Source organism: Diorhabda carinulata, chromosome 3 (genome assembly GCF_026250575.1).
Source record: "Diorhabda carinulata isolate Delta chromosome 3, icDioCari1.1, whole genome shotgun sequence".
NCBI lineage: Eukaryota > Metazoa > Arthropoda > Insecta > Coleoptera > Chrysomelidae > Diorhabda > Diorhabda carinulata.
In genome coordinates this window covers 25825215-25852872 of record NC_079462.1, presented here as the reverse complement: position 1 = coordinate 25852872, position 27658 = coordinate 25825215, and the positions used below count along the sequence as shown (strand labels likewise).

The following is a 27658-nucleotide window of genomic DNA, read 5'->3' as shown; positions in this document are numbered from 1 at the left end:
TAATTAAAGCATTTTCCAATTAAGTCTAAGAGATGGGAAATTTTCTTTCGAAACCAGGTAAACTATAGTAGAATATGAATAGTACTAATATGATACTAAACAATGTCTAGAAATATGTTTGGTATTATCTTTTTTTTTCATAATTTTTATTAAACTCACATGAATTTTTTTATTTAGATCAATAGTAGTCGAATGGACTTAAATATCAAATATTTCCAGACGTGAAATGTTTTCCTGTTTATTGAAATCATTGAAAAATTTTTTTGGATTATTCTTATTAAGGGCGTCCTCTAGTTTCTCGGGTCGAAAAAAATTTTTTTTTATAAATCACATTTTCAAAATGTGTACCAAAGAATTTTTCGATATTCAAAGTGGTTCACAAATTATGGTCCTGGAACAGACCAGGTATACGAAGCTAATTGCTACCTGAACCTTTTGCGAATTAGGTCCAAGTAAAGGGGAGCTGAGATCGTTGACAGACGCTTTCGAATATTGACTAAGACGCCGTGAAGCGTCGGTTAGTTCAGTTTTACTGTGGCATTGGCAAAGAAGATGAAAATTTTAGTATAAATCACACGAGTGAACTTTCAAATGCGTTTTTTTTTGAAACATCATTTTTCGAAAGGGTGACCAGGATATTTCAGAAACTACTGATACTAATACGTTATAAGCCAGCGATTGATGAAGTATTTTCATGATTGCTTCGATAGTTTTTTTTACAAGCGAAAGAAATTAGTTAAAATTAGAATGTAATTTTCAAAAGTCAATTTTTGTAATCCAGAATTCACTCTAGTTCAATCGCTAGTCTCAAATATCGGATAAGTCTTAAATTTCGGTTAAGTAAAACCGCCGCAATCTTGGTCACCGTCAAGCACCCCTCTTACTTGATGTCTTCCCGTCGGTCACTATAACTTTTTTCGGTTATATATATTGACTTCAAAACATTTATAAAGCTCACTTAAATGGTATTTAATTATTTAATTATACAAAAACAATGAGATTGATTATTTCAATTGTTAGCCCGTAAACAATTATGGAAAAGCCGTAAAAAACAGTCAAGAAACTAAAGGACTTTCTTAAAGAAAAATACGCGAAAATGACTAGTTATAATAAAAAAAAATTTTACAAGTTGTTTTAATATGGAAATCTCACCGTTTACATACAATCAAAATAAATCCATTCCGATCAGTACAAAAATTAATATGCAATGATAATTTATCGTTTACCCCGTATATCGTGCATCTAATTTACATATTTACTACTCATAATCGGTTTAAATGTTGGAAAAAATCATCTTTTTAGAACTTTTGATTGATATTTGGAAAAAAACACGTAAATGTAGACGATTGCTGTTTAAAAGATTCGAGACAAAGAACAGATTAAGAACAAAAAAAAGTTTGTTCCGTCATTAGAAAATCGCGGCAGGTAATCCTTTTTTTGGGCTCATTTTCTCGGGAAAATATCAATGGAAACTCGAGGATTTTCTTAGGAATCCAGGAAGTTTTAGAGTTTGGTAACAATCAATATTCATTTTTCTAAAAATCCATTTATATTTCACCTTTTTGTTATGTCTGACGATACCCTTTAGATATGTCGGTATAACTAATTTTTTCCGAAGTAATGGAACCACATTGTGCCTTATTCGAAAAAATGTTTCGAAAATATTCTCAAGTAACCCCGGTTTACGTACTACCACCAAAGAACATGAAAGAAAAAATATAATCAGAAACGAGTATAAACGAAAAATGACATGGCAAAGTGGCAAACATCAATAAATAAAAAATAGTCATATATAAGATATAAGAGCCAATAAAAAATGGCAAGGAAAATAATAGAAGTAGACAAAGTAAAGAAAAGGCGAGAACGAAAACCAAAAAGATAACCGAATGACCATATAATCGAAATAAAAGGAAAATTTTAGACCAGATGCTCCCAAACGGTTGTTCTCATAGACCAGTTTCTGCTGTTAAATGTTTACTATATTCCCAATATTCATAAAATGAGATCTCACGATGGAAATTTGGTTAGACCTTATCGAGTCTTTTGTGATCCTCTGGGGATTCACCTCTATCACATTGGGAATCACTGTTCCAGGGATATGAAAATACTTACTAGGAATAAAAGAGCATAGGAAGAGAACACCGAATCCCAATCGGTATAAAAATTTGACAAGTAGAAAACATATTTTTTGTAATTTGTCTAAACTGATAATTTTTATTCTTGCAAAATATTCGGGTTCGATGAAAAAGTAGTAAGGGAGAAATAGAAAAAACATGTCACGATATATAAAACTGTATTTAATGGTTCAAGAATTAAAACAAAAGAAAGTTTTTTTATAAATTTTTGTTACCGTCAACGGTAAGAATTCCGCCTGTAAATAAAATATATATAGTGGAACACATCAGCCTCTCACTTTTGTTAGAATTTTATTTTTACATAAATCTAATAATTAGAAACAAATGTGATATTTCTTAGAGCTAAGGAAACATAAACAAAAAAAAAAACATTAAAACAACAAAACAACACAAGCCTCGAATACGGGGTCTTTACAAGAGTATAATAACTAAAAATATAAACATAGGAGTTGAACAACAATTATTTAAGTGCGGTGTATTCAATTTTTAATTAAACTTACTACGGATTTGACAGAAATATTGATTATGTAGCTGCCAAATTTTCATTATCGGAAAAATATTTATTGACAGTATTGTCAAAAATAAAAGAAAAACGAGTCTCTTCTCTCTCAAATTGGGAAGTTGATATGAAAACGCAGATTAAATGAAAATAAAGTTTGAAATATGAATGAAGGCATCCCAATTAAGTGAATTTATTTTTAGCATAAACATTAGTAAGCTCGTCATAATGTTAACAACCGTTTATTAGTCATTCGTTCATAAAAGTACAAAACGCCGGATACCCGCAGTCCATGTCCTACAGATTCGGAATTAGTTTTACATTGAACATCGCTAGTTGTGATTACAATTATATCATTGGATTTTGTTTCAAAACAGTTGCATCATTGATGGTCCACCGATACTGATTAGAGCCCATATAGAGTGAGTGCAACGTGCAGATTCTTATACGCAGAGAACAAAACCTTTATCCACATTCTCTCGAAGTTTCGGAGACTACGGAATTTCAGAGCATTTACACCTATGAACGTATGACATAGAAGACGAAGATTTCTGGTAACTAGAGTCATCCCACATCCTGAACTTTCCAAGATGAGTGTAATTACAATGGTCACATGAGCTTTGTGATGATTTTTAATTGTTTTGATGTATCTTCATTCAAAAAAAAACCTCAGAACTATAATTTCAAATACACAACTTCGAAATTTTCCTCATTAAGTATACATAAAATGAAGACTGGTCATGGGAGAAACCCCACCCCCTATCTGGCCAAGCTGGGTATTATACAATCTGCGCACCGGTTTTGATAATTCTTGTGATGATCTCAATCATGTTTTTTCAGATGCAGCAATCACATTTATAAAGCAAACAATTTGTTACAATCACTTGTCAACAAAATTATTGGTTACCTTTAGACCTCACACACATTTTAAGCATTGATACCCGACAAACTTTAGATCTATTAGTAAATTTTATCAAGGATATTAAAATTAGTATTCAAATAGTATCATTGAAAAATTATGTGGCTGATGGACTTGCTTCCAAGCCATTTTCTCTCTCGCAAACGCACATACACACACACACAAACAAGTCATTGGAGACTGTTCAATGACACCTCAAAAACTAGCTTGAAAGCATGTTACTATGCATCGGGAACAAATGTCTTTCAGTGCCGGTTGCCCATGGATCTATGAAAGAGACTTATGAGATCATAAGGTTCTTTCTTGGAAAAATTAAATACAGTGAACATGTTTGGAAGATTTGTGGAGATTTTAAAGTCATTGCTCAGGCTATAACTTGGTTACATAAAATATTGCTGTTTCATCTTCGTATGGGACAGCAGAGATAGAAAAAGTCAATACATAAAGAAAGTATCGCCCAAGCGTAGATCACTTAATCCAGGGCAGAAGAATGTTAAAGATGATCCTTTAGTGAACCCTGACAACATACTTTTATCATCGTTGCATATAAAGCTCGTTCTGATTAAAAATTTAATAAATGCTATGCCTAAAGATGGCATTGGATTCTTATACCTGAAAGGAAAATTTCCCAAACTCAGCGAGGTAAAAATTAAAGAAGGAATATTTATTGGTCCACAAATACGGGAACTAATGTAGGATACAAACTTTGAAGGAAAGCTGAATGATCTGGAAAAACTCGTCTGGAAATGTTTTGTAAATGCTGTCCAAAATTTCCTAGAAAACCATAAACAAAAAACTTACAAAGACTTAATCAATGAGCTTATAATTTCATACAAACCTTTGGAATGTAATATATTTGAAAATACACGCACTTTAATCTGGATTTCTTATCCGAGGATTTGGGTGCTGTTAATGACGAGTAAAGCGAAATTTATCAGGACATTTCCTTAATAGAAAAGTGCTATCAAGGGAAAAAAAGAGTAGGAATGCTAGCAACTAACATTTGGAGACTTAAAAGGGACCGACCAGAAGCCAAACCTTCACGAAAATCATAGCTATTTATTGTACCTTGAGGAATATTTTTAATGTTAGTGATTTTTGTACTGTTTATAAAAATATACGTATTGATGTGACGAAGAGAAATGATGTATCAATTTTTTTCCATTGATATATTATTGTTTTGTGGCCATAGTACATTCAAAATTTGGTATAAATTGTCGCGTGACAGAAAAAGTTTAAAATTTGATAACCAGTGTTATTAGATCAGCTGGAATGACTACCCCCAATGGCACACAATGACAAGGGGTCACAATATATCCAACACTCACAATTGCACTGTCTGGCACGCGTTTCAATAACCAAGTTATCGTCTTCAGAGACTATTTACCTTCAAGACGATAACTTGGTTATCGAAACGCGCGACAGACACTGTAATTGTGAGTGTTTGTGTAAACATTGTATTCAGTATGAATATCGTCAACGGTTCCAGAAATGCCAACTTCGCAGTGTACATGACATCCTAATCACAAACATACTTATTGTTTCCACATAACTATTAGTCCAACGGTTTTTTGTTAATTATACATGGGGAAAATTAGTAGTTAGTTTCAAAATGTGTCATGTCAGGTTATATTTGTTGCTACATAAACTTACTTCCACCGAAAAATAATTACGTTGAGTGGGTATTCTATTATTAGCACCAAGAATACACCGTTTACTTAAGAACGATCATTTTAAACCTGTTAAAAATTACATTCGAAATTTAAATTGAAATATGAATACACCACACTTGCTTCCAGCACACCCTACTTTTGATCTCTATTTATTTAAGGTCCGTGGGATGGAGAACAGACTGAGTGAGTTTTGCTAACGTGATTCCTTTCAATTACTCAAAAATGCTAATTTTTTTTAGGTGCATAAATAATCACGTCCGCAAAATTCACAATACCCGAATGAAAATAAAATAAAACAGTAAACGGAATGTTTACCTCATTCTCTGATGCAGAGAAACTAGATGCACTCATTCGGCGTAGCGAGAGTGCCTACACCGACCCTATACCGAAATTTCATAGTTCATGTCATAAATACTAGTACGATCTGGAGTGGCGGGCCTTTGGGTCATGTGACTTGAGCACTGGGAAGTATCTACTGTATCGGACATTTCCAACGCCCTTACAAACGACATTGGTCTTCTTCTATTATCCGTTATGGTGGGTGTACCCGCTCCCAACTGTTTTCTATGCACCTGAGGACTTTGCGGCGGATAAACGGGTACGCCGCCTCTCGCAGCGGGGTGGTAGGTTCTAGGAGGAGTAGTGTACTGTTGTGTAGGACTAGTAGGGTTCGAACGATAAAAATCTGATGGGGGATAGCCGGGAGAAGTGTCTTTCCACATATAAACACCTCTTTGGGGCGAATTTGCTAATTCTCTAATATTATCCACAGTATTATTTGATCTAGGGTACGAAAGTTGGGCTTCTTGTCTTACCAATTCTCCTTCGGACATGAAGCGACGTTGAGGACTACCGTATCCTTGGGGCATCATCTGGCGTTGGACAGGGTTATCCTGGGACTGGAAGTCGTAGTACTGGGGGGTTTGGTTTGAGTAAACCACACCGATGAAGTCTGGTCTTCGAGGCTGAGTCGGAGTACTTGGGTTAGATCTGTGAATAGCACAAGCAACTACTGTACTAGCAGGTACAAGTCCACACAAGCAAAGCAGAGCTTTTAAAATTTTGTTTTTTGATATATGAATAAACAGTTTCAATCAGTTAGCAAGAGCATTTGAAATAATTTCTTATATAAATCGATCTTAAGTTATTTTATGCATGATTATTTTTGAATGTTTCAAGGTAATAGTTTTGTATTTATAAAATTCTGTTTATCAGTATTATTGGAACTGGGGAATATAAATCTTGCAGTATAGCATCTATATTTCAATAAATAATCTTGTCATTTTTAGAAAGCATATTTTTACCAATCCTAGTCAGCAACAAATTCAGAAAGTATCTATTTTTAAGAATACATTTTTCCATTTTGGAAAGTATATTGGTGAGTATATTCCAGGAAAATCCACCGTCTCTATCTGGTATATATAATGACCGTTCAAGAATAGGGTACTTGCATGGTTTAAGAAAAAAATAGTTTCGAATTGTTTGTATACAACTTTTATTATATATTTTTTTAATTCTTTGACCAATATTTGTAGAGAAAAAAAATTATGGAAAATTCAAAATGTATTAGGTAGTTTAAACATTTCAGTAAGGCCGACATATTGCGTGACGTCATAGGTATAAAATAAACACTGAATAATATATATGATACAAAGTAAATACGACAGTTATTTTCTCGGTTATTCTAAAATAAGCGTTATTATCAAACTTTGATTAATCTTAATTATAGTATGTAAATCGTGTTTGGTTAGCCGAAATATTTTTTTTAAATGGTCTCTTAAAACTACTCAATGGGGCTCTGCTACAATTTCCTCAGCTTCGTCTAGTTCTTTCAGCAGTCCAATATACAGAATATCATCCATACATACAATTACAATTTTTAAAATACTGTTTCAATAAAAATGGAAGGTTAGAATTGTCTATTTACATGCGAATGACAGTGAAATAAAACAATCCGTTTAGCGTGTGCGTTCCTATTGCAAGGAGAGGGCATGAGTATCGAGACAACAGTGAACGTCATGGGCTGGTATTCTGGTTCTCGCTTGGAGTGATATCAAATTCATTGTTCTCATGCCCTTTCCTCGCAATAGGAATGCTCCCGCTAAATAGACAACTCTAACCTTTCATTTTTATTAAAACATTTTTTTAAAAATTAGAATTGTATATTTGGATGACCTTCTGTATATTGGACTGCTGGAAGTACTAGAAGAAACTGTTGCAGTGCATCATTGAGTTGTTTCAAGAGACCCTCTAATACAATTCAGTGATGACCGATTAAAAAAATATTTCGGCTAACCAAAGAAAATTTCAGATATGTTTTGACACAATAAGAATATATCTGGACTAACGTTTAAACACTACAGTAGTAAGAACTGATTCACTTTTTCATTGGTTCTGATTTATATAAACTTATTACATATATATAATGTAACTGCTAGGTATTTAATATGTGAGGTGCCAAGAATCAAAAACCGCCAAGTCCATATTTTTTCGAAATCGAGTCAAAGGGAGTTACGCCAAATCAAAATCGGCCAATAGAAGTGCCTATTTTCGTCACATGACTTCCCATGTTCCTCCGCGAGTGTTTACCCTATATGCTTTATTTTCCACAGGGTGTTTGGATTTATTGAGAAAAATTTGAAAAAGAAGGACACTATTCTTAAGCCAGAAGAGTATGTAGAAGTTCTGGAGAAACATGGAACCGTTCGTCATGTTGGAGTCACTGTCCTGGTTAAAGACTGGAAGTCTAAATCCAATAAAGTGCAAAAAAACCGGACTCGTGGCACTTTAAGTTCAATCTATCTAAAAGGATTATGCAAAAGGTGCAAAAATAAAGTATGTTGCGAAATTGCTAACAAAGCACTTTGGACAAGAGTGGAGAAATCACTAGACGCTAAATATTTATCGAGATTTGGAAATCCAAGAAACCGAAGGTCTCAACAAAAACGCCGAAGATCTCAACAATGAAGAAAATGAAAACATTATTGTTGATGAGGAAATTGATACAAATATTGTGTGATCCACTATAACCATAAAGACTTTGTTTACTTTTTTACTTTACAATTTTTGTAATAATTAAATTCAAGATTTTTTACTGAAGATTTGTTTTACTAAGACTTTACGCAATTAAAGTGTAAAAAAATAAAAATTACAATTATAGTATACCTTTTATAGTTCAACCTCTTTGCAGCCTAAGCTTATTTTTGTTCCAGATCCCTCTAAATTCCAATCTTAGTATCAAAATCCGATAAGTCCAAATATTGATTTTAAAACTTTCTAAATATTTATGAAACTATTTTGGGAATCTCGATCATACATTGTCTCTGTTCTTTCCACTTTTCCGAAAATTTCTTGACATTGACTTGGCGGATTTTGATTTTAAGCGCCTCATATAATTGATACACTATTAAAAGTTGTTAATGCTCTCTAAATGTTAAAATGAAATAATTTCATTTAGTTATTGGCAGCAGTGAAGTTTTTTGGTACTGGTAGTAGGTAATATTTTTTTTTGGGTATCTCCCAATCATCAGTGAGTCGATGTAGTCACAAAATTATTAAGATATTAAAAAAAAACAGGAAATAATGGATATGCATTCATAAAATTTCCCCAAACAATTCCTGACTTAAAAAATTGCATATCGCTGCCAATAAAATCACCCCTTTTGGTGATCGCTCGCTTGTGAGAACAGTGAGCTGAGAATACCTGCCCAGTTTAGCAACAACTTACCTCCGATGACCATTTACGGTTGCTTAAACCTATCTAAGCCAGTTAAGTATCACCAATCTGTCACTGATACTAGTCAGTAGTTCAATGGGGCAATAACAGGATATTTTTTCAGGGAAGTATTAATGTGAAAGTTTTGACAAACGAATTAATGAAATATGTATTCTCATAAATTTATTATAGCAGTGTTAGAAATAACCAAAATTTATTGTTGCAACAAAAACGTTTATTTACATTCGAGATAAACAGAACAATAAATACAAAACAAATAATTGTATTTTTTTTCAGTTATTCGTAACAAACAATTATACTTTAGCTAAAAGCTGCGTTATCCTGATAAATTAGCAATAAGCTAGCAGCACTACCAAACCTCAAGACATTTTGGTAAGTTAATACAAATAGGCATTTTATATTAATTTGTAAGCTTGCATCGTGATATATTGTGTTCCATGAAAAATTCAAAATATTTTAAATGAGATTTAAAGGCAGTAAGTAGATATTTCGAATTTCTCCTGGTAGACTAGATATTATAAATGCCTTTATTTAAAATATTTTTTTTTTCAAAATAATGTAGGATTGTAATTTTCTTAAATTTTTCATTTCTTATACCTTTCTGTATTCAATTTCTTGGATATATGTTCTCGATTTAAGGTCTATTTTTATAAATAAGGTTTATTTACAAAAATAATTTTTGACTAAATTTTAGTATATAAAAATATTACCCCTCATGATATGAATATTAAAATAAATATCATTTTAAGTATACAAAATTTTCCATCTTTATGTATAAACGAAAAATCAGTAGTTTAAATTATTTAAAGTTGCATCAAAATATATAAAACAGAATTATTAACCAAAACATCAAAAAATAAATTTTATATATGAGAATCTTTGCAATAAATCAAGTTTCTATTGGGGTCCAAAGATTCTATTTACACCATTAATATGTGATTTGAACAAAATTGTTTATAGGTTCTGGCACAAAATTGGTCTAACGACTTATAACAGACATCAAATGCACATTTTTTTAAAAGTAATCTAAAGTAGAGAAGGATTTAACTTTAAGGATGCTTCTAGTAATTTTGGATTTGTTGCAACCAATTGTGAATCAATTTTTTTTTCAAAAATCAAAATATCCTCATATAAGTGATAAAATAGATTAAGAAGTCATCAATACAATAAAAAAAATCTAAATTACAAATCATGAAATGCTTGAAACAGGGTCAAACATAAAAATAAATTTATAAAAGAGCTATAGAAGCGAAACATATCAGTACATTATTAATTTAAGTTGATAATTGACACATCAAAAATAATTTCTATAAATAAAAAAACCGTTATTAACTAAAATAGATGTAAAATCAAGAACTTATATTGAAAAAAATGTGTTTTTAAGTTAATTTAATAATTGAAAAGGTATTGGTATTTTTATTTCTAGAAATCAAGATTTTTAAATATATTATAAAGAAATGATCAACATGGCAATAGAGTTGGATCTAATTTTGATGGAAATACTTGTATTTAAAAAATACGTTTGCAGTAATCGATATGAATATTTTCAAAAATATTAAACGTCGATAATAATTTCGAACGGTGTTGTGGGTTAAAAGTGTGTAAAGAGTTTTTTAAAATGCCAACGTTCAGATTTTTCATTTGATACTTATCAATGCTAAAAATACATTATAACTCAAGCGTTGATGAAGAAAAACAGGTAAATAAAAAATTGTGAAATTAGAAGTAAAACAATAATCAGAATGAATAGGAGGCACATTTATATATTACTATTGAATGATTGATTATTGTTCTACTTCTAACTTCACAATTTTTTGTTTACTTGTTTATCTTCGTCAATGTTTGAGTTAAAATGTACCATATATTTGATAAAGGTCAAAAGATCGAAACGTTGGCATTTTAAAAAACTTTTGGGACACCATTCGAAATTACATACTAGGAAGAACAATAATATCAAGAATGACATTAAAAATAATATTGAATTTATTTTCACTCATTTTAAATAAATAATAAATAGGAATTTATATATAATTAATGAAGCTATGATATTTTCAGACTAATAAGAAAAATTACAAAAGTAATTAAAATTCAATCATGAACCTATCTTAGAAAAGGAAATAGGAAATCTAAAAAAACATCTAATAATAAAAATACCAACTCTGTTAACAACTGAAAAATATATTAAGAAAAATAAAACTTGTATTTTGTATTAATAAAAATTTGATTTTCACCATTGTTACCACATATCACAATTTTTTTTGTTTAATAATACATTAAATAAATTTATATGTACAAATACTTGAAAAATGTGGAGATGTTCTAATAATTGAGAAAAATATCAGTTGGAAAGTCTCTATAAAGTTATTGACATGCTCTTGGAATCCTAACAAACTAGTATTTTTATCACTTTATATAGGCACTCAGTCGCTAATTCCTTGTTTTCATGCACGACCAGAAACATTACCTGAGCGTAAAGAAAATAAAAAAAAAACTGTTAGCATTACAAAAAGGAAAAGCACGGAAAATGTAGAAATTCGCAAAGAAGGAAAGTAAAGAGGTTTTTTTTTGAAATGCTATTCACTATATAGAAAGCTCTATTCGATGGCTCTACTCGCCAGCTCTTAGGTACACAGGAACATAAAAATATGCAACCAACTTATCGTGCTAAATTATAATAAACTGTTCCACTTTTTATACGCCCAACTTTTCTGAAATTTTAATAGAATCGATATCAATTAATATCAACATAACAGTAAGGATGCATACAAGTCTACAAAAGTGAAATTTTTAAACATTAATTTGGAAATAAAGTAGATTCGAGATGAATTTGGTGAACCTGGAGATTATTTGATCGCTTCACAAATTATAAGTATATTCCCAATTACTTGCTACTACATGTTTATTGAGTTTAAACCTCAATTTGATATTGTCGAGGGGATAGAGTTCCTGGCTTGTTTGTACTTCAAATCAACATTTTAGTAATGGCTCTTAAGCAAATTAATAAGTAGCATTTCTGTATGATACAAATTTTCACATCTTCTATAATTCCTTTAAGGTATAGAAATTAAAATAATCATAAACTGTTAGGTATGTATCTAAGATTTACTATTTAACCCAAATCCAAGTCCTATCTTTAGAAAACTTCAACTAACAATACTATATTTAATTCACAAAAATGATAAGTATAATTGTCTGTGCTGGTAATTATTTTTTAATTTATACCCTCCCCCTTGACTTACATTATCAACATAAAAACTGGAGGGTTTATTTCATGAAAGAATTCTATAAGTTATAATATAAATTCTAAATTCCTTTTTTTTAATAGGTTTCATATACTTTATTGAATATTAATTGCGTTTGCAACGATTTTCGTTATTTAGAACATTTCTTATTACATTAAACATAAATTTATTCAATGTGGCCTATTGTAGGGAAGGAAGATCTCCATACCACTAGAGCTTTCTACAAGTGTCTTTATTATAAAATATGGTTGAAGAAATTAAAATAGAAGTTTTGCAGAGGTAATTGATTATTTGCAGAAACTTAATAAGAAGACACAACAGAAAGTTAAAAGAATGAATACAAAATTTTAATTGAAAAATGAATTTGTATATTTTCCTCAATTGCAAATTCTACCTTCCAGCTTTAACAAACACATAAACAATCTACAAAATAAAAAAAATAGATATCGTGCAATTAAAAAAAACACTTACCGTCTGACTGGTGTAGAAAGAGTCAAAGGTGTTGGTACTCCTAACGCTTTTATCCTCTGCTGCATCGTAGGCGACGGCCTTTGTTGTCCTCCTAAAGCATCGGGAGTACCGCTGCGATTTGAATCTAATCCTCTCGGTCGAGGATGGGGACTGCTACGAGTGTAAAGAGGCATCGGCCTGCCTGGAGTTGGCAACACTTGTGTTGGGTGCCTGGAAAAGAACAGTCTAATCAAATTTCGGTACATAATATATAACTCAGTAAAAGTAGCGAAATTGCTTCCAAATGATCAGAGGTAACGTACAATGTCACTAAAATTGGAAAGATATAGTAAGCCCTTATAAGATTTTGAGAATAACATTTTTCAATTAAACACATTATTGTTTGTATCTATTTCAATTTTTTATGGATTTAATTGGTAAACAATAAACTCATGGTGAAGGCCTTTTAGGCCCCTAGCATGGAAGTGATTCTTCTCCACTTTTTCCTATTTTTCAAGTTCGTTATCCAGTTCTGAATTCCTCCCTCTGTATTAGGTCTTCCATCACCTCTGCGAACCGTCTATTCCTTGGTCTTTCTTTTTTCTTGTTCCTCCTTGTTCTACGTCCATCATTTTTGTTCTTCTCGGCCATAATTCTTCCTCTTTTTTACCAGATTTCCTCCCTCGTCACTGTCGTGCTTGATAACCACTCCAAGATATACCTGACTTTGAACTTGCTCTAAGTTCATTGCTTTTCCTTTGTTCAATTGTAATAAAAAAGTTTCATTACTCGTTTCCTTTGTGGTGTTCTCATTATCATGAAATTCGATTTATCTTTATTGATTTGTAGATTCCTGTGTCTGCTGTTTCTATGAAGGCTCCGCAAATTTCCTTAAGCTCTTTTCCAGATGTTGAAAGGATCACCTTTACGTATGCCAGTAGTTGAGTTGTTGAATTGTCCTTGTTTTTAGGGTACCTGATCTGTTCAAACCGATTTTACGTACTATCCATTCTAATACTATAGGTTTGTTCTTGGTAGCTGCACCGACAGAACTAGCTCAAGAAGTGTACATAAAAGCGTTCTTTGTATCAGAACCAGCGTTCTTAGTAGCAGTCCAAGAGAATTGTTTTACCCTGTTCACTGTACTGCATGTACTGGGTCTAAAGTCAGTTCAGCCAGTGCAGTGCACGATAGTGTAATTTGGAAACGGTAGCACTACATCTGCGTCATCGGAGGAATGTAAAATATAAAAAAGTACTAAATCATTTTCCATTATTGTTAATACCACAAGGCCTGAATCACATCAAATAACCTCAAATACAACGATCAACAAATACTTCTTTGCTCTCTGCACTATATCGTTCTTTGTATACGATCGAACTAATTTTATACACTCATGAACAAACCTTATATTGAACAGCGTAGTGGATAAAGGATCTCCCTGTTTTAATCCTCTGTTGGTCTGAAAACATTTTGATTTTTTAGTTTGCCTTTATCTTCGTTATTATATGTTCAAGTGTCATTTTGGTAAGACTTATATGCTTTTTTAGAATACTAAGATCATTCAAAATGTTGTACAAATAGTTTCTGTTTACAGTATTGTAACCTTTTTAGAAATCTGTGAAGGCTGAGTAGATTAGCAGATCGTATTCATACACCATGTAAACTTACAATAGTTTTAATTAAAGTTCAATGATCAACAACTATGTTATATCGAAGTAATCTTGTCTTAATTTTTCAAATGTGTTTGCTGAAATTGTCCTTCATTCTTCGACCATATGTTGCCACAAAACATTCATATTAGATTCAATGATTTGAACCTTAGATTAACAATATTTACAAAAAAAATTGAGAAGTGCGAGTTCGGGTAACTGAACTTCATGATCCAATTTTTCTAACATAAATATACAAATTCCTATTACTAAATTGTAATAATGTCAAGATCTGAAACATAAGAACCAGTTTGTTAAATTTATCTTGTTACAACTTTTATAACCATCTTTTTAGTCTTATTGATGTTTTATTGAAATGTTTCACATATAATATAGTCAATTGTACTGCAATATGAAAAATATTTATTCTATCAATTTTTTTTTGCTTTTTTTACCTGTTATTAAGTCTACTTAGGGGGCTCGTCAAATTTTTTTCTTTTGCTTCGCAAAGAAAAAAAGAAGTTGGGAAATACTTTACTAATCCATAGTCTAAGTTAGGTAATATTGTGATAATGATTAAAGTTAGGTCAAAACATCAAATATAATAATTAAATTTTTTAGGATAGTTTTTAATTCAAGTAGCTAATAACAAAATCTTACCTTGGAGATTCGACGTCGACAGTAGCCGCCGACGGTAGGAAGAAATTGCTTTTTGAGCCGTGCCTCTGTAATGGGGGCGTCGGTTCACAGTCTTGAGATTGGGACGCTGAAGGTTCCATGTCTAATTCGCACCCGTCACGACCCGGTGACATCTGTAAGAAGAATAATAATAACTGAGTTGGAATTTCTGGAACCGTTGGTAATATTCATACTGAACATGAGCACACTGTTTACACCAACAGTCACAATTACACTGTCTGACGCGCGTTTCAATAACAAAATTACCGTCTTCAGAGACTGAAGGTAAATTCAGACGACTTCACAAAGGATCCATCCACCAGTTTACAAATTCAACTCACTCCAACAACTGGAAATTCGGTTGAGGGCTGCAACTATCTCGGATTTCATAGATAAGTTCCAGTGAGTTTTTTTTGATACATAACTGTTTTTGTTCGTTGCACTCTTTTGGATACGCAGTTAATGATTTGGATAATCGTGTCCGAGGATTGTTTTAGTTTTATTCATTGATCTGAGTACCAGTTATTTACATACTTCAACTGAGGCTGAATACCAGTCTAGAGAAAAAATCTTCTGCCGAGGAATTTAAAGTTATATAACGGGTGTCCGGTAGCAGAATTGGGATTTGAATTTCGAATTTCTTCTTAACCATTGAACGGAAAGGCGGTGAAGGAGCAGCGTTGGCATCGTCATACGTGCGGGTTATTTAGTCGCAGTGGACGAGTGAACAACGTGCGTTTGCAATCGAAGCGTATTTCAAAGCCAATGATTCGTATACAATTGCTCGTCGAAGATATTGTTCACGTTCCAATATTCGACGGTTACGTGACGACCCAAGTGAAGATTTGATTCGATCACAGGTGCGAAGGTTCCTATCTACAAGTTCAGCAGAAAACAACCCACGGGACCCAGCAGGACGTCGAGACCGAATGAAAGCATTTAACTCGTCGCGACAAGTTTGTGCAATAATCCGCGTCAGTCCGTTCGCAAGAAAGCGGCTACCTTGGGACTTCCAAAAACTATAGTGTACGAAATATTGAATAAGTATCTTAAATTTCTTCTATTTTATTTTCAAAGCAAGCGCTTAATGATCACAATATGCGTGAAAATTTCTGTGAGACAATGTTGGAGCGATTTCGCACAGTGATCACTATCTTTTTTTGGAGTGATGAAACCCATTTTCATCTGACTGGAAGTGTAACAAAAAAAAATTGTCGTTATTGGTCCCCTAAAAGGGGAACGGCCACTTCACAGTCCCAAATGACGGTTTGGTGTGCGTTGTCAATAAGAGGAATAATTGAACCCTATTATTTTGAATATCATCAAGGGCAAGCAATTTCCGTTGTCGGTGTTGCTTTTAAGCGAATGCTTAACGATTATTTATTTCCAACATTAAGAGAATATTCTGCTTTCACTTCACAGACATGGTTTCAGCAAGCTGGCGCAGCGCCACGCCACACACTGCTAGGGAGACTATGGCCCTGCTTCATGATTTCTTCAAACTGATAAGCCCTTTCGGTGACACCCCTTGGCCACCTAAGTCCCCGGGCCTCAATGGACTTTTTTCTGTGGGAGTATCTCAAAAGTAAAGTATGTGGCAAGAAATACTGAAGTCAGGTTCAAAGAATGTGTCCGACGTAACGGCCAACATTTGGACGATGTAATTTTAAAAAAATAAAACCTGCATTTGTCTACCTTACGCATATAGTATATTATATTCAACACATTTTTTTATTACTTACTTTATTATATGCATTAGAATTAATATTTCTAACTCCATTACTATTATCCATATAAGTTTTGACTTGACTTTCGTTCGTAATCGTAGCAATTGGACCATGTGGACAATGCTTTCGTTTTATGTGATATTTATGTGGTTTTATTAAACTGAAAAATAATAAACACACATCATTATATCTTTAATTTCATTTGATTTCGACATTTGTCAACGGAAGAATATTAATTAAACAATTTTTTATGACTACAACAATGTGTCGTAACATCACACCAATTTACCGCTCTACGTGAACCTTCAAGTCTTCTTCTATCTCGTACGCGTGTGGGAGCTTTATTGAGGCCCGAGAAAACACTAAAGATGACCAGCGCCTAGGTCACCCTATGACTGTTTCAACTCCGGAAACAGTGACCAAAATCAACCAAATTGTGCGTGCAGATCATCGAATGAGCATCCGAATGATTGCCAAGGCTATAAACGCCGATAAAGAAACGGTTAGAAAAATTACACATTTACAATTAGAATTACACATGACAAAAGTATGTGCGAAATTTGTGCCAAAAAATCTGACTCCTGACCAAAAGCTCATGGGTCGACGGGTCTGCTCAGATTTCCTTGAAAGGTTAGAAAAAGATCTGCTTTGAAAGGGACCCAATTTGAATCGATTGAAGCGTTAAACCAAAAAGCGGCAGAGCTCCTAAAGGCACTCACCAAAGAAGACTTCCAGCACTACTTTGATCAGTGGAAAAAACGTATGGAAAAGTGTGTGGCGAGGAGAAAGGAGTATATTAAAGGGTAGCATTGGAATGTAGAATAATTATTATAATAAAACCCTTTTTCGTAACCAGTCTCGTTATTTAATAGCCAGACCTCGTATTAGTATTTTTGTCTTTGTTTCGTAATTGTTGTGCTAAAGATAAATAAAGAAAATTCTACCTACACTAAAATCAATTAATCAGTTGTAGGTGTACCACATGCTATAGAAGTACTGAGCGCTCCAAGAAGCAGCAAAAACAGACCTACAAACACCAACGCTGCGCCACAATATGTGTGGACAAAATCAAAGATTGACTCCTGTTCAAAATTATTAGTTTAGAGTTTTATTTTTCTGCACAGTTATTACAACAGTTTGATTATGGTATCGCTAACTACCATTGATCTAGAAATCAAAAATAGAAATGACAGTAAGTTAAGATCACAAGCATTTTTTACAAGAATTCGTTGTAGAAATTGAACTAATTTGTCAAAAATATGTCCTATCCCATTTTTACTAGGAATTTCTTTATTAAATTTTGATCAAATTGAATTGAAGCTTGGAAGTTTCTAAAATGTACCTTCGTTTAAATACCTGGGATCACTAGCGACCGAAAATAATGACAACTCTATGGAAATAAGAGAACGTGTGAAAGAGCATACTTCTGACTCCAACGACTACTAAATTCACCTTTACTGAATTGGAAAACGAAAAAGCGGATCTATCGCACAGTTCTCATGTACGCTAGCGAGACCTTTGTTAGGTTAGGTGTTGACACTTGGGAGCGAAGAACTTACATCGAATAAAAAGACCAGTGTGCGAACAGTGCGTGTGGCGCAGCCATACGAACACCGGCTCTATGAAGACCCCATCCGGGGACAGAAGTCAAGAAGGCCAGAGTCAGATGCCTAGTTCATTTGGAGCGTATGCCTGAAGAGCGGAAGCCCGAGGACCGGCGACGGCACAAACGATGTCGAAGAGGATATTCGGCAGCTAGGTATGAGGGGGGTGGAGACGCCCAGCGATGACTAAAGGAATATGGTAGACGAGACCAAGGCTATTTGAGGGCCGTAGTACTAGTGGTAGTAGTAGTTGGATGTCATTATGATCACTACCATGTCACAAAAGGTATCAATAGATAACGTAATAAATTCACCAAAAGTTCAGATAGCAACGCAAATTTTGATACTTCTTATAGTAACATTACTTTTTGTATATACTCTATATACTTTCACTTTTATTCAGCAGTGTAGGGCTATTAAACATTTTGGTGTAATAATATTAATTTAACTCTGAATTCACGCAACAAAATTTGGAATTCTTACCTTGGAAATTGTGGACCAAACTGAGTATAACAACAATTATCCCAACAACCTCTAGAAAAAGGGTTGTAACCACCTTTGAATTTCCCAGTTACTTGTTCGTTCGTAGTTCGACCTCTGGATACCAATACCATGTGAAAACCTGTCAACCCAAATATTGGTATGGAAAGTAAGGCCACAAGTGCCATTAATACCATACTAATGAAAAACTAAGGAAAATTAATGCTATTGAAATTAAATAGATTAAAGAAACTTGCAATAAACAATGGTAATTTTTCAAATAGTTTGTTACGCGTTTTTCATAAAACTAGAATAATAATCTGAGTTGTTATAATAATATATCTCTCCGTCAAAAACATTAAAAAACTTTAACTGATATATAGAACCTATTACCGCATTACATACGATGAAATTTACAAATCTGGGTCATTAATTTTATCTTCATCGATGTCGATGACGTCTTCGTCCTCTTCAATTAATGGTGGTGGACTATTATTGCAGTCTTCACCCCAGTACCCAGAACAAGTGGAATTTCTGTACAATCCAAGTTTTTTATAAACTTAGCTCGTTTATTTTTAATGATAGAAATTTTTTTCAGACATGATTTTGTGGGGCTTTTCAAGAGATACGAGACTATGTCAATTAAATTTTTAAATATCTCTTAATTTTAAAACGAGGTGAGTTTAAAAGGCTCGGATAAGATTGTGTTCGCTTGTAAATAAAAGTTTTTAAAGGCTATATCTCTCCAAATACTCACTGTGCACAAACAGGAAAATTTTAGTTATTAAAAAAGCTAAAATTTTATGATTTTTTTCGTATTTTCTAAAATTACGAATTTTAAATTGATCAAAAATACATATATAAAGTGAATCACAGAAGAGTGAAGATCTATTTTTAGTAGAGGGGTTGTTAGAAGGTTTTTTTCACTGATTTACCTTACCTTATTTTGATCATTAGTCGCTCAATTATCAAAAAAACTAAATGGTTCAAGTTGGTCGTAGAAAAATTTTTAAAAAAGGATTTTATTTGTTTGTTCAAAAGCTACAATTTTGCTCTCTACAGTTTTTTGATGAACAGCAAAAAAATACTCTTTAAAATATTAGTTTTACGAAGAAGACGTAAAGAGCATTTTTTTCTTAGAATCGCTTTTCCATCGATTCCTATAGTCAGAATATAGAAAATATCTACCACCGAGAAGGGATGTCCCCACCCACCAAGGTTTTAGCGTACATTGACATGATATAGAAAATGATCCTTGGGCTATTCCCTACTTCTGTGATAATTTCAAGTAAATCCAGACAGGACGAAAAAATTGCGAACCAAAATGCTTCATTTCCTGGACTAGAACACTGTTATAAATTTTTGTAAATATAGAATCAAAATAAAAAAAAAAACTCTGCCTGGAAAATACTATTAGAATTCATTTAAAATAATTATAGAACAAATGAAACTTAAGTAAAAAACATAAAATCACACAGAAAAGATATTTCAAGATTTTTCTATGATTAGACGTAAAAATAATCCTGTAATCCTTTGCTTTGTGAAGACCACCAAGTACAGAGTTCGTGAGTAAGAATTTCTTAATATAAAGTTAATACAATGATAAGTCATATGAAAAAGGATACGCTATAATTGGCTGTGGTTTAGTATAAACGTCCCCATTCTTTAGTATAAAGATGAGGCTCAATGTGAAGATACTAATCATGTGTATACTTAATGATATGAGGAAGAAAAAGAAGAATCGGTAGTTCCTTCTTCCAATACAATTATTGACCCATGGACAATGATGGTCAAAAGTCTGAAAGAAAAAAATTTAATAGTTTCCAATAATGACCACAAGTGATCATGATACATTCTATCTGAACAATTAGTGATATAATTTGTCAAATTTTAAACATAATCCAAATACAAACTTTTTATCTATCTCATTATTAGGTTTCACAGAATTGTTACTTTTTGTACAGAGTGAGTTTTATGTATGGAAATTTTGTGCGCAAGGGTCTTCTGATAGGGCCGGTATTATGGTGGTATCTACATTGTTGTCAGATCTTTATTTTTTCCGGAAAAATAATCAACTTTGTTACTTTAAAAGGATCTCCTTATATACTTTGTGTTTTTAGAAATAATTAAGAAATACTGAATATTTTTCATATAATATTTTCTATACCTAAACCAAATTTCGGAGTTGAAGCTACATTTACAGTATCTCCGCTGCAGTTAAAATAATACATTTAGGTGGCTATGACTGCCACAATAACAAATTTGACGTTTCAATAAATTATTATTAGTGAAGTTTATGTTAAAAGTTACAATGGATCGTTTATCTGAAAAAGGACAAATTGATCGGCACCTGTTTTTTTGAATTAAAAAATATTTCTCAGTGATTTTTCATCAAAAAGAAACTTTATAACGACCACCCTAATATCGCACCCCCATTTTAATTATACCATTAGCTCATAAATCCTAATTTTATAGGAAGATTAAAACAAAAACGATTGTAAATAAAATGTTGCTGTGTCAGTTAATTCGGTACTTAGGCATGACATGGAACTACTGTTGATGTTATTTATATTTATAGTTGTTTTGTTGACTTAGGACTTTTGCGCATAAAACGAAATATATCTTTATTTGTATTTTAGTTTAATTTAAAAAAATAACACGAAAATATCAAACCCAAGAATGTTATTTTCAAACTAAGTAAATCTCCGTAATGTAAGAAAAAACTGATATTGAGCAACATGGGGAGCAACTTGAGGATTTCAAATTAAAATAGGTAGGTACGACTCGAGAATCACAATGGCTTCAAATAAAGATAATAAGTTTTCCTTTTTATTTGCGTCACTCTGGTTTAGTCGTGTAGGCCGTGATCAGAATTACATTAGAGTCAATTCTTCTTCCTCTTTTTCTTATCACCACCTTTTGGAAATCTTCTCTCTCATAGGAGGTTTTCACTTGAGAGGAAAAGGGTTTTTCCTGCTCATATCTGACTATCTGACATTTGAAAATAAAACTTGTATTTCAATTATGTCTCTGTCAAAGTAGTTGCTGATTTGCACCTGAAGATTCTTTATATTATAAAAAATATATGGCACTACAGCTTTTATTTTTGTAACATCTCTGGACGAAATGAGATGACATAGTAGCTGTTCTTGTTGCATACAGTCGCGAGTAACTCATTGTACTAGCGCCTTACGCGGAATCTGTTAGTACTAATGATTTGGCACTATTAAATCCTGTGAACATCATCTTAAATTATACATTGGAGAATTTTATTTTTTTTTGTGATATGGCACTATTGAAATGGAGTGCGATATGTACTTGATCCTTTATTCAAATTGAACACTCAATAACAAAACATCTTTCTTTGGTTGAAACAGATTATATTTTGGTATTCATTTCAATAAGAACGGAAGTTGGACCTAAGCGTAAAAAATGATATTGAATTTATCTAAAATTTCTACATTCACACCACACCTTTTGTCTACACCAGTGCCAGTCTGGAAGATATTTGAACTGTTATGTATCGTATACAATTGGACACTTTTCCAACTTTTTTTCCATATTAGATACTCCTCCTTACATCTACTCTTCATTAATCAGTTCCTTTTATCCTATCATTATCAATATAAAGAGTCAACTACAGAAGACACTCCATGTGGCAGTATCCTGTAAACTTCTGAAGAGATTCTGAAGCATGTCTAAAGAGTACACATTTGTCAACCCTTCTCTTCCACTTCTCCATTATTTTATTTTAAATATGAAATATACAATCATTAGAAAGGTATGGAGCATCATCTTTTAAAAATGAAACACAACTATATTCTGCTAATGTGTCATTTTTTTCTGTCACATAAAAAATAAATTAATAAAGCAAAGATAATTAATGGTGATATGATAAAAATTACCTAAAAAGTAAGAAGTTTTGATAAATAAAACATTTTAAATTAATGAATTAAATGTTCAAATCGATTTCTATACAATTGTAGAATCATTGTTTGAAAGTTGCTTCTTCTGCTGCTTCAGTCCTAACACTATTTTTATAGTTATTAATTTGACTTATGAGTGATATGGGTGAAAACCATAGATGTTTCAAGTTCAAGATGCAAGACACTTTAAATTATAGCTTTTTTGCAAAGACTCTGTAAATATTGAAACAAATCAATGATCTTTGTGTGTAAATACTTCATTTACATGCCTTTATAATGATGTGCCATACATTGTATATTATCTGTTTAAATATAATCTGTTAGAGAACTGAAAGGAAGATGATTAAGTAATGACATATCTGTATCAAAAAAATGTATCCCTATTCAGAGAAAAATCATGTTTCCTAAAATTTGATACATATTACCAAATATCAAGATGAACTGTTCTTTGTTGCCCACTCTGTATTTATATCAATCATAACTTAATTCGGATCAATGATTCATTCCTGATATTTCTTGTGAATTCATCTGTTTTTTATCAATTCACAGCAGATTATAGTTCGTGTATTTAAATAATTGCAATTATATTTCAATTTCTGAAATCATCCAAGTGTAAATCATAATTATTAATAGAACCAAATTAGATTTTCACTTCCAACTACATAGAAAGTATCAATTAATAAATGTATAAACAGTTCAAGTCATGCTACAAGTCAATATTGGAGTACATGAAGCTATGAAACAAAGACAATCATTGTTTGTATAAAGTCTAAAATAGTCAGTAACTTGGGTTAATATGAGTCAAATACCTTCTTTGTGAGAACACAAATAGCTATATTTTCTTAAAATAGATTTGGGAATATCTTAAACATATATTTCATGTTACTGATGTGCCATGCATAGAATATTTAATGATCAATTATTTCTTATAACCATTTTTACATTTTTTGTGTTTGAATAAATATCATACACCACACAATAATTTAAATTCCACAATGGCAAAATATGGATATCCTCTTTTGTCATATATGAATTTAGTCTTTTTTCTAAATACTGAGATGTCTGCCCTATGCAGACAGCATCACAATCAGTACAAGGCACTTGATATATAATATTACTTTTGTTTCAAATCAGATTAATTTGCTCTCAATATTTTGATTTTGATTGATAAATTCTTTGGTTTTAGTTGTATTTTGAAGTTTGATGTTGCTTTGTTGTTATAATAATAAGTATTACAAAAATGAGAACAAGTAGTTAAATGACTTTTTTTAAGGTGAAGCAGTCCCTTCTAGATATATGTTGGGGCACACAATATTGAATCTGAAAATAATTGGAACCTTTGAAGTTGAAGATGATGGAGTAATAATGCAGAAAATGATTTGTTTTTGTAAAATAGGAGCAGATAGAAAGTGTAAACTCAACACTACAATTCTAACAATGCTGTCTATAATAGTTTTCTTTCTTATAAGGAAAAAATGAACTGCATTCTAAACAATTAGTTGTTTTCTTCAACCTGATTATTTTTGTGTCTATTGAGGTTCATAAAAATTATCTTCAGGTGAATGCAATGAAAATTTTCATGTATTTTGTGACTCATTTCCCAATCTTTATTTTTAAAATTAATTTCCCTGCCAAATTTTGTATTCAAACAAATTTTGCTTTCATTACCTTTTGGGAAAAATTATAACTTAACTTTGGTAAACAAACTGAACATATTAATTTTAACATGATGGACATAAATTGGGCATATTAAATTTTAGGATTCACTAGATACAATGGAAGAGGCAGGAAATATTCTTCGTTACAACAGCTATTGTCAAAGTCTACTACAATGTTTTCTCCATTTGGAAAAAATTGTTATGCTTTTCTGTTGTATTTTGTCTATACTATAATTACAAAATTAATAGATGGATTATAAAAATGAGTATCTTACATGATTCATGATTTAATTAGCTAACTTTGTAGTAGATGCGCAAAGTTTGTTATTAACATAATTGACTATTAAAATATAACATTACTATGCAATTGCACACAATACTGTAAAAATTATATTTGAATTTGTTTGATACAGTTAAAAAAATAAAAAATAAAGAGTTGAAATGGAATTATGTTTTATTAGAAGCAAGCTAATTTTGGGTTTATACAGTTTGAAGTATGTGTGAGAGTAATAGTGAATTAAAACAAAATATGGAAAAAGTGAACTGTATGGAAAATATATAAATAATAATTTAATTGTAATAAGCCAACTGAAAGTCTCCATATGTGCATTATTTGGCATGACTATAGTTACTTTTTACCCTACAAATGTTTATTTTCAACTGACAAATATATCAATTAATTAAAACTGTATATGTGTGGGCGAGTATATATTAATTAATAAAAATTATCTGGAAGATCTTGATATATAGGAAAATGAGGAGATGATGTTCTAGTTTTTCTTGTAACATGATAACTCTAAATTTATACAGTTTGAACTAGTTACAGAACTGTTCAAGTCACAGTTTGATTCTGTTAGGAGTAATAATGAATGTTGAAAAAAAAAAGATCGATAAAGTGAACTGAATGAACACATTGGCTTTGAGAAAAACATAAATAATAATAATTTATCTGAAATAAGTTTACAAAGTCCACATACATGCATTATTTGGCACGACATTAGTTACTTTCGTCCCCAATGATTTTTTCTTGACATTCTATTCAATACTTTTCTCAAATGAAATAGAAACTTGAGTCTAAATATTATTATAAATAATGAAACTTGTAAGATTAAGTGAAAAAATTAGAGGTATGAGGTGATATATTCTTAGCAACATAAAAGAACAACAGTATTACACCCTCAAAAATAAAAAGAATATACTACTGATCCTAATGATAAAAAGTGTGTTAAGCAATGAGAAAATATTCATATACTGACTGTTGAAATATAGTTTTATCACATACTTTGTATTTGTACATGTATAGAAAATTAATAGGTGTACATTGTGTTTAAAAATTCAAAGAACATACTTAGATATTACTTAATAATGTATTTATTCACTTACCTCTATACAATGATTACATACACTACAATGAGAACACCTTGGTGGTCTGTAAAATTTACATGTAACACACCATTTCATTCTGACAGTAATACCATTTATGTCAACATTTTTGTAAAGAGGTGCTCTAAAGTCATCTTCCCTATCTTCATCAGGAGGTGCTGGAAGAGAAATTAAAGTTTCACATTAACATGAAAAATAATTATAATTTTTTTTTCTGAAAATTTTACATCTCATTATATTTAATCATATATAAATTTGCCCATTAAGTATCAAATATGCATACACATTAAAAATTCGTCGATATTGAATGACAATATGATTCAATTGCATATGAAATCCACGATAAATTTAAAATTACATACGAAAAAAGTGAAAAAACAAAGTGTTCATTCACCTTTGGGTATAACTCCTGGGTCCATAAAAGTTGCTAAAGTGAAATTCGCTAAGACGAAGAAAGTGATAACACCTTGGCATGCTGGAACCCATGGGTGATCTGCGAGATAATACTGGGCCCTAAAAGTAAAACATAACAGCTATATTTGGAAGTACAAACATATACATAAATAACTTACGGATAATAAAAGAATAAAGAGGTGGCAACGATGAGCAACGTCCATGCAAATGTAGCCGGTATATATCTAGTTTTAACATCACACTTGGGCATAATGTTTCTTATTTAAACAGATGCACCCTTAAGTTCTAGCGAAATTCTGAAAATACAGTCTCACACAGGTCAACATGGCTGGCAAAAGCAAACACTACGGTGAGAAGTTAGTTACAGGCATGTCAAATCATTGTCAATGCCAGCTGTCGAACTCGGTGTGAATTACGCTACAGAGTTAGATAATTTAGCGTCTGTGAATTAAACCCACCCCGATACCTTCGTTTCAAGACCTGTATATAAGACCATGGATTATACTTCTTCAAGCCATACAGAGGAGTAATTCCTTTATCAGGGCAAAACTCAATAAATCCCATTCTCAACAAGAAAAATTTCCTTAACCTATTAAAAAAAAACCATCGAAACTCCCTCTCTCTCCTTGTTTATAATTTATCATTAGATAATGCTTAGTATGCAACCAGTAAAGCACTTTATATTTTTCTGATACCCTGATGATCATAGTCAAAATAATTTAATTATTACGTTGCCATTTTTTCGTATACAAAGTTTCAAATCGATTTTTAAGTCTGCGAAAATCGAGTCCAAAGGTTTCGTCACATATACAGATAGATAGATATTAAAGTATGTCAAAGACACTGAAATCTGTCAGTGGTGATAGTTTAGTGACTTTTATCGTGCTTTGAACACAGATTATAAGTGTCATAAACGATTAAAAAAGAGAAATTAGTTACTTAAAGAATAAACAACGGTATTCGACATCAATTATTCTCAATATAATGTAATACAATTGATAACAAAAACTTTAATATCCAGCAAGTCCGCTATACAAATTTCCTTTCCTGTCATATAAAAGAGTTCTCTTCTCTGCAGATTGGAAACGTGCTCGGCTTTCGTAAACATAGATCAACCGGGGATCTCCTGTCCTATGTTACCAACGTATGAACTGAAGCTATAGATAAATATGGGGAATCCCGAGCAATCGCACTGGATATATTGAAGATTTTTGACAGTTTGACATGACAGCCTTCTAAATAAATTCATTTATCGTCTTCACTTATCGACTGGCTTAGTAGCTTTCTCAAAGACTGATCTATCGAGGTCGCTATCGATGGACATACCTGAGAGAGGTTTGAGGTCATCGCTGGTGCTCCCCAGGGATGCATCTGGTCACTTACTTGTCACTTACTCTCTTTCTCCTGTACATCAACGATCCACTTGACAAAACTGCAAATCTATAGCTTCGCCAACAATAGCACACAGTGTCGTCGTTCAAA

The 27658-nt window shown here is 32.0% G+C and overlaps 1 protein-coding gene across 3 annotated transcripts; it reads right to left on the bottom strand.

Moving 5' to 3' along the window:
• Positions 1 to 2276: 2276 nt before the first annotated feature.
• On the bottom strand, positions 2277 to 26545 carry LOC130891470 (palmitoyltransferase ZDHHC8). Of its 3 annotated transcripts, XM_057796243.1 has the most exons (10): positions 26335 to 26537; positions 26157 to 26275; positions 25763 to 25920; positions 20421 to 20593; positions 18799 to 18993; positions 16727 to 16871; positions 14967 to 15118; positions 12676 to 12885; positions 6042 to 6216; positions 2277 to 2371 (listed from the first exon to the last, which is right to left on the bottom strand). In XM_057796243.1, the coding sequence occupies exons 1-10, from the start codon at positions 26424 to 26426 to the stop codon at positions 2306 to 2308; spliced, it is 1485 nt and encodes a 494-aa protein (XP_057652226.1). In that variant the 5' UTR covers positions 26427 to 26537; the 3' UTR covers positions 2277 to 2305. The 3 variants fall into 3 exon arrangements, with proteins under 3 accessions (XP_057652226.1, XP_057652225.1, XP_057652227.1); XM_057796242.1 differs by having other exon boundaries at positions 2277 to 6216; positions 26335 to 26545; XM_057796244.1 differs by lacking the exons at positions 2277 to 2371; positions 6042 to 6216 and adding an exon at positions 9155 to 11426 and having other exon boundaries at positions 26335 to 26545.
• Between the last annotated feature and the right edge of the window lie 1113 nt (positions 26546 to 27658).

Excerpts from the sequence above, each read along its gene's own strand:
- LOC130891470 (XM_057796242.1), bottom strand. The coding sequence starts at position 26,426 with ATGCCCAAGTGTGATGTTAAAACTAGATATATACCGGCTACATTTGCA. Across the intron at positions 20,594-25,762 it reads TATGTAATCATTGTATAGAG|ACTTTTGACCATCATTGTCC; the intron begins GTAAGTGAATAA and ends TTTTTCTTTCAG. Across the intron at positions 12,886-14,966 it reads GTCGACGTCGAATCTCCAAG|GCACCCAACACAAGTGTTGC; the intron begins GTAAGATTTTGT and ends GTTCTTTTCCAG.